Here is an 8,612-nt window from a genome sequence, read left to right on the forward strand (position 1 = left end):
AGTAAGTTTGCAATAAAGCCTAAAATTTTATCCAACCTTTTGGAAGCTGGATTTTCTTTTTCCTTTGTTTCAGTGTTCACACCGGACAGGGTGTATTCCATGCTTCATGGAGGGGCAGTCCAAGTGCAGGTGAGCTGGCTACATCTCTGTATTTTAGGTCCTTCAGTGCTGCCTATGTGACCAGAGTAAACTACATTTCCCACAACCCCACTTGCTTCTTCCCCAGGATCCCTATTCAGTTTTATTAATAAATATAATTTTCAACTGTTCCTGTGTAAAGGTGTATATTCCCAAATATGTGATTTAGATATCGTCCCTTTTATATATCCTCTTCTGACTCCAAAACTGTCTTTGTTGCCCATGGCAAGCAATCAGTGCAAAGCTTTCATTTTACCAGAACGGCCAATCGCAAAGCAGCTTTCTGTTTACCTGAACTGTTTAAAAATGAAAGCGTCATACCCAGCTACGCCTCTCGCCACGCTACTATACCTTCTGAGGACCCCCTGCACGCACACTGATGAAGGTCTTTGACCGAAACATCTGTGCTTGTGCTGGTCCTACAAGTTCTTCACAATAAAAACCAGTATTCACATTGATCTTGAGTGTCAGGTTTCTAAATCTACCTCCGAGATAAGGGGCAGCACAGGGGCCCCAGTCTTAGGCTATGTGCCCACGTGTGTGCGCACTGCACAGCAGTGTAACGTCACTGCATGTGCGCTTCAGAGCGCAGCTGAAAAGCTCCGTTCTGAAGCTTTGGTGACTGCCGATTTCATGCGCTCTGAATGCAGCCCCTCCCATAGACAGAGCGGGGGCTGCATGCAAAGCGCACGAAAGAAGTGGCATGTCACTTCTTAGAACGCAGCGATTTGGGAGCAGCTGAATCGCTGCGTTCTAATACGCCACGTGGGCATGGATTAGGCACAATCTTCATAGATTGTGCTGGGGACGCAGGACACATGCAGTTACGCTGCGGTGCAGATCGCAGCGTAACTGCATGAAAATACGCCACGTGGGCACATAGCCTGAGGGTCAGCCTAGGAGCCCCTGTTTCATCCATACACCCTTGTGACCAGTGGCGTAACTAGAGTTGGATGGGCCCCGGTGCAAAGTTTAGACCTGGGCCCCCCCTCCACATACACAGACACTTGGGGTGGGGGATAATGACACTGACACTCGGGGTACAGGATAATGACGCTGACACTTGGCTCTCACCCACAGCACCCTGAAATCCCTCTATCAGCACCCAGCTTTCCTATGTTCTGCTATTTATCTTGTCCTCAGCACCCAGCTTTCCTATATCAGAGCATGAGAAAGCTGGGTGCTGAGAGATGTACAGCAGAGCATGGGAAAGTTGGCTGCTGAGGGAAAGAGCCTTTTTCCCTCAGCACAAAACATTTCCATCCCATACTTGTCTCTTTGTCCCCCCTGTATAAAGTTCTCAAAATACTATAACAGCCCCCACATAGCCTTCCAAATAATTGTATAAAGGGTCCCACATAACCCTTCATATATTAGAATGCAGATACATAGCCCGCCATATATTATAATGCACCCCCATAATCCTCCATGTATAAAGTAGCCCTTCAATTATAATGCATTTCCCATAGTTCTCCATGTATTAAAATTCACCCCATAGTTCTCCATATATTATACTGCACCACATAGTCCTCCATGTTTTATAATGCACTTCCATAGTCCGTGTATAAGGTAGCCTCCATAGTCCTCCATATATTATAATGTAGCCCCCATAGTCCTATATGTATTATAACACAACCCCATAAAACTTCAGATGGTATTATGCAGCCCCATACTCCTCCATGTATAATTCACCCCTATATTCCATGTATAAGGTGTCCCTTCATTTTGTATTATACAGCCCCCCCCCGACCTCCATTTTAATGCAGCCCTATAGACCTCCAGTATAATGCAGCCTCATAGACCTCTATGTATATTACACCTCTATATTCAATGTATAAGGTGTCCTTCATGTTTATTATGCAGCCTCACCAGGCCTCCATATATAATAATGCAGCCAACCTCTCCAGGCCTCCATGTATAATATAGCAGCCAGCCTCCCAGGCCTCCATGTATAATATAGCAGCCAGCCTCCCCAGGCCTCCATGTATAATATAGCAGCCAGCCTCCCAGGCCTCCATGTATAATATAGCAGCCAGCCTCCCCAGACCTCCATGTATAATAATGCAGCCAGCCTCCCCAGGCCTCCATGTATAATAATGCAGCCAGCCTCCCCAGGCCTCCATATATAATAATGCAGCCAACCTCTCCAGGCCTCCATGTATAATAATGCAGCCAGCCTCCCCAGGCCTCCATGTATAATAATGCAGCCAGCCTCCCCAGACCTCCATGTATAATAATGCAGCCAGCCTCCCCAGGCCTCCATGTATAATAATGCAGCCAGCCTCCCCAGGCCTCCATATATAATAATGCAGCCAACCTCTCCAGGCCTCCATATATAATATAGCAGCCAGCCTCCCAGGCCTCCATGTATAATATAGCAGCCAGCCTCCACAGGCCTCCATGTATAATATAGCAGCCAGCCTCCCGGGCCTCCATGTATAATATAGCAGCCAGCCTCCCCAGACCTCCATGTATAATAATGCAGCCAGCCTCCCCAGACCTCCATGTATAATAATGCAGCCAGCCTCCCCAGACCTCCATGTATAATATAGCAGCCAGCCTCCCCAGACCTCCATGTATAATAATGCAGCCAGCCTCCCCAGGCCTCCATGTATAATAATGCAGCCAGCCTCCCCAGGCCTCCATGTATAATAATGCAGCCAGCCTCCCCAGGCCTCCATGTATAATAATGCAGCCAGCCTCCCCAGGCCTCCATGTATAATAATGTAGCCAGCCTCCCCAGGCCTCATGTATAATAATGCTGCCAGCCTCCCCAGGCCTCCATCTATAATAATGCTGCCAGCCTCCCCAGGCCTCATGTATAATAATGCTGCCAGCCTCCCCAGGCCTCCATCTATAATAATGCTGCCAGCCTCCCCAGGCCTCCATGTACAGTATCATGCAGCCTCCCCACCCCAGGCCTCCATGTACAGTATCATGCAGCCTCCCCACCCCAGGCCTCCATGTACAGTATAATGCAGCCTCCCCACTCCAGGCCTCTGACCACCGTGTACTCACTTATATATATATAAAAAAAAAACCAGTACTCATCGCTCTCCTCCTTCCACTGCTGCTCTGTCCTGACGTCTCCTTGTTCCACTGCTGCTGTCCTCACCGCTCTCCTCCTTCCACTGCTGCTCGTCCTCCCCTCTCCTCGTTCTCCCGGTGCTGCGGTCGGCGTCCTACCTCCCTGCGCTCTGTGCACTCAGCACAGCAGTCGCACAGGAGTGACGTCACCGCGCAGGCACAGGGGGAGAATGATGATGCAGAGCGGCGCCGGCCGCTCTATGCTTCATTATTACTGTGCGCGGTGACGGGGGAGGGGGGCCCCGGTGCCGCTGCTGACATCGAGCAGGAGGGCCCGGTGTCGGGGGCGGCAGCGGGTCATATAGTGGGCGCGTGCACTGTGATAGATCAGCGCAGCTTCTCTCTCACTGAGAGGAGCTGGCTGCTGGTCTGCTGAGTCCCCGCGGGCCCCAAACCGCCCGGGCCCGGTCGCGATGGCGACCGCTGCGACCGCGGTAGTTACGCCACTGCTTGTGACAGTCTTCTAGTGTGGGGAATAACATAGGAGTCCCTTGCTATCCCACCGTCACATCGTGACACCTATGAAGAGATTGGTCCATTGAATTCTTGCCTCTTATTCCTGCTTATCGCCCTCCCCTGGCTCAAAACAGCCCTAAAGATCTTCCAGGGCTGCAATTCCCTCAGGAAACTTTGGGTCTGGAAAATGAAGAAAATGTGTTTCCTAGATGGTCTTCTAGAAAATGCCCCATCCAGGAAGGTCAATGAGTTGGATGCTCAGAAGCTCGTTGGTCAGATTCTCAACTGTCAGAAGCTTTGTCTCTCTTTTCCTGTGTCTTGACATACAGACTTCCTTTGATTAACCCTCTTCACGGTAGGTGAAGTGCGTTTCCACTCAAGTTGTCTTCCTGTTGTTTTCCTTTGCTCCTGTTGTGTTTAGGCATTGTTCTCTTCTCTGGGTTCGGGTTGTCATGATTCTCTTGTGTTCTGTGTGTTTTCTCGTTGTCTGTATTCTCTGAGTTTGTGCCTGGTGGGAGGGGCCTATTTGGTCGTGCCTCGTTTCAGCGGATTGCTCTACCTTATCTTGGAGCCGTTTTACAGAGAATACCGCCAGTGATAGTTCCTGCAATGCAGTGTACGTTTCTGATTCCCATGAGTTGTTCTGATCTTGATCTGTTACCTAGTTTTCCATTCTCTATTCCTTCGCTTCCCCTGCCTTGTGTCCCCTCCCTGCTTCCCTGACCTCCAGCTTTTTTTGTGTCCCTGACTTTGCTTGCTCCTGTGTGCTTACGTGTCCTCCCAGCTCCCGACCACAGCTTGTACTCTGTCCACGGCTCTGCTCCCCTTCTGTGACTCACGATACTTCCTGGCTTATTGACCACCGGCTTGTACGTGATTTCGGCTTCTCTTGCTCCTCTATACTGACGTAACCTCTCAGCTTCTGACTCTCGGCTTGATCAACTACTCTGCAGACCGTCCCAACTTGGGTATTGGTGACCCCCTAGATACTTGACAACATTCTAGTTTACCTGCGCCTCCTAGTGGTGACATCATTCTAGCGTACTTGTGCCTCCTGGTGGTTAGCACTATACAGGTCATGGTGGTTGCTATGACTGGCAATTCGTTTTTTTTTAATATTTACAACATTATTTTTTTTTATCCCAGTGTATGATACACTCCCTGACAGAAGTTCTGTCGCTTATCCATGTTATGTAAATAAAAGCTTATAACCTGACTTTAAATTCATCCATTGGTTTTATAAATTACTCTTTTGAAAGCTGAAACTCTCCCAAATATGGTTTAGGTTATGAAAATAAAGTTGCTACAAAGCTGAAATATTGATCATTTAATGAACACAGAAAGGTCAGATTTTGGCAAGACAAACGTTTTGTTGCCTTGTCATATAATGCACCCAATCCTTGTTTACATCCTCACCTGTGTTGATTAAATGATCGGTTAATTAGTGGGTGTGTATAAAAGAAACCCAGCACCCCAGACCTTTAGTTGAAGTGCAACTTGACCTCTGACAACATGCCAAAAATCCACCCCAGACCAAACCCTTGATTATCAATTATTGCTTAGAAAATCCAAACCCAGCCCCTCTTCCACTGCAGCAGAGCTCCAACAGGCCTGGTCACCTTAAGTCCCTGTGTCAACTAGAACAGTTTGTAGGATTCTGTCTCGAAATGGCCTCCATGGTCGAATCAGTGCCCAGAAGCCAGTACTAAACAAAAGGCAATTAAAAAAAATGTATGGCATTTGCCAAGTCCCACAGCCTGCTAAACAGATGGATGCTGGAAAAGTGGCAGAAGGTGGATTTCTCTGATGATTCTTCAGTTGAATTACACTACTGCCGCCGCAAATACTGCAGGAGACTTACTGGAGCCCGTATGGATCCAAAATACACCCAGAAAACAGTTAAGTTTGGTGGTGGAAAGGTGGTGGAAAGATCATGGTCTGGGGTTACATTCAGTATGGGGGTGTGCGAAACATTTGAAAGGTGGAAGGCAATATTAATAACCTAAAATATCAAGAAGTATTAGCTACCTCTTACGATCCCAATCATAAAAGGGGTCAAGTTCTTCAGCAGGATGGTGCTTCATCTCATACATCCATCTCTACAACAAAGTTCCTCCTGGCAAAGAAGATCAAGGTGCTCAAGGACCGGCCAGCCCAGTCACCAGACATGAACATCATTGAGCATGTTTGGGGTAGGATGAAAGAGGAAGCTTGGAAGACAAAACCAAAGAATCTAGATGAACTCTGGAGGCATGTAAGACTGCATTCTTTACTATTCCTGATGACTTCATCAATATATTGTATGAATCATTGTTGAACCGCATGGAAGCAGTCCTTCAAGCTCATAGAAGTCACACAAAATATTAAATATGGCTCTAATAGCACCACAACTTCATTTACCAATGTTATCCAACATATCTTTGTATTAGAAGTTAATTACTTGTTTGAGTTTCACATTACTTTCTGTGGGCGACAAAACTTTTGTCTTGCCAAAATCTGACCTTTCTGTGTTCATTAAATGATCAATATTTCAGCTTTGCAGCAATTTTATTTTCATAACCTAAACCAAATTTGGGAGGGTTTCAGCTTTCAAAAGAGTAATTTATAAAATCAATGGATGAATTTAAAGTCAGGTTATAAGCTTTTATTTACATAACATGGATAAGCGAGAGAACTTCTGTCAGGGAGTGTAGTTTAGCATTATAGACGTGGCAGTACCAAATATGTTTTTTTTTTAATATCTTTTACATAAGAGTAAAATTTAGATTTGAGCAAAATGACCAAAGGACCTTTTTCTACAAGCCACTTCTACAGACCATGGCTGACGGTCCAAAGCTCCATCCACCTCCTCTCATCTGCCGGAAACCCCCGTGCCTCTTCTTATTTGTAAGCTCATCAAGGTCATCGTTATGGCACAACATTCACATGTCAAGCCGCAACTGACGAATCTAAAGAGGTGTCGGAGATATCAGCAGGTAGAAGGTTCGCAGATCTTTATTCCAGAAGCCACAGGCTACCGATGTGGTTGGTATTCGAAGGTCCAACAAATCTTTTTGCTCAACTCTAAAAAAAAATGTATGATTTTTAAAAATATGTTTTTAATTTTTTTGTGGCATCACAATTTTAATGTTTTGACATTGTCTAATAATTGCGTTTAAAGCCAATGTGAGTCCCAATTATGAATACTTTATCAAAATGTTTTTTTAACTTTTCATCTGAGTGTACAAGTTTTTTAATATTCATTATTTAGCAAAAGTATCTTGATAAAGACTTCTTTATGTAATGTCTCAAGAGTTCATCTCGGATTCCATAGATTATAGGACTGAGGAACCTGGGTAAACACGTGAATACAAAGAAATGTATTGTTGGCAAGAAGTCCGGCCATTTTGAAGTATAGGCTTGGGTAAATGTGGTCAATAAGGGACTGGTGCACAATAGTATCTGAAAGGCGTGGATCATAACAGTCCTTCCGTCTTTAGAGGCAGAAGAAGACTCGGCACACATTTTTGTGGCCACCAGCATGACCTTGACATATGTGAATATGATGACTACTCCAATCATGATGAAGAACAGAATGAGGCTTATGGAACGTATGATATTCTGAATTGGGTTGACCACCAAGGTTTCCTTCTGGCATACAATGTAAAGATTGAAGATATTTGTCATCGATGAGGCCATGACACAGAATTCAGCCACATATGGGAACATCACAAAAGAACATATCATGGTGAACACCACATTAGCTCTTTGGGGTGTGCAGAGCTCCACGTGTCTCAACGGATGACATATAGCAATATATTGTTCCACAGCCATGGCCGCCAGGTTACACGGGGTGACTTTGAATGCGCCAGAAGAGAAGGTGTATAAAATGTAACAAAGTGGTGCAGGGATACGTAAGAAATTCAAAGACGCCAACATTAAATAGAAGCCTAGAAAAAGATACAATGTGTCATTGAGGAGCAAGAAGACGAAGAGGATATATCGAGCGTTCTCCCGTAGAGTCGGAGTCTTGAGGAAGATGTTAAAGACTAAAGTAATAAAGCAAAGGAAAAAAATGAAGCCAATGATGATTGAGGGAATGAAGGTCCATTGTATGACCTGGAAGTGTTTACTCTTGATGGTCGTCGTGAGGGTTGTGTTGTCTTGGAGCACGGATGAGTTCACCATATTGGAAGTGCGATGTCCTCGTCTTTTGGGATTGTGATGTATGTGGAGAAAGAGAGAGAAAATATATATTTTTTGCTACTCATCTGTATAATCACGGTCTTTTTGAGCTCATTGCAGGACACAGATGACATTGGTATCGGCTACAGCTCTTCTTACTGATATGGAAATCTGTATTCCAAGCAAAACATCCGGTCTTCACAGGTGATTAAATAATAAAAGTTTCAATTAAAAGAGATTAGATAAAGTTAAGTTATAAAAATCGTATACGGGACCCCTATGTATATCAGAGAAGGATCTGCCTTGTTGCAAAAGGGTGCAGTATTGAAATCAAAATTCTGGCTCACAAATGTGGAATTTCTAGACAGGACCAGTCGAATAATTAAACAATACAAAGAAAGTAGAAACAATTGTTCCTTCTGAAGGATAATTCTAACGCAGGAGACTTCCAGGCATCCAATTCCTGTGAGATCATCTTATATGTAGACCAACATCTTATTGAATGTTCTAACAATATCTGCAGACTCGGCCTTTGCTTCATTTAGCTGAAAAAAACCATGATTTTATAGAGCTGGTATATAGCTGGCACATAACATAGTTACATAGTTACATAGTTAATTAGGTTGAAAAAAGACCTAGGTCCATCTAGTTCACCCTTCCTCCACCAGTTCTACATTTGGTCACTAAGTCATTTATAACCAACAATGTTGTGTACTGAGGAATTATCCAGCCCTGATATAAAAGCTGTTATAGTATCTGCCATTACT

The 8,612-nt window shown here is 44.8% G+C and overlaps 1 protein-coding gene across 1 annotated transcript; it reads right to left on the minus strand.

Annotated features, from left to right (window-relative positions):
• Nucleotides 1–6,927: 6,927 nt before the first annotated feature.
• On the minus strand, nucleotides 6,928–7,848 carry LOC142290049 (odorant receptor 131-2-like). The gene has a single exon (XM_075333993.1). The coding sequence runs from the start codon at nucleotides 7,846–7,848 to the stop codon at nucleotides 6,928–6,930; it is 921 nt and encodes a 306-aa protein (XP_075190108.1).
• Nucleotides 7,849–8,612: the final 764 nt, after the last annotated feature.

This window comes from Anomaloglossus baeobatrachus, chromosome 2 (genome assembly GCF_048569485.1).
Source record: "Anomaloglossus baeobatrachus isolate aAnoBae1 chromosome 2, aAnoBae1.hap1, whole genome shotgun sequence".
Classification (NCBI taxonomy): Eukaryota; Metazoa; Chordata; class Amphibia; order Anura; family Aromobatidae; genus Anomaloglossus; species Anomaloglossus baeobatrachus.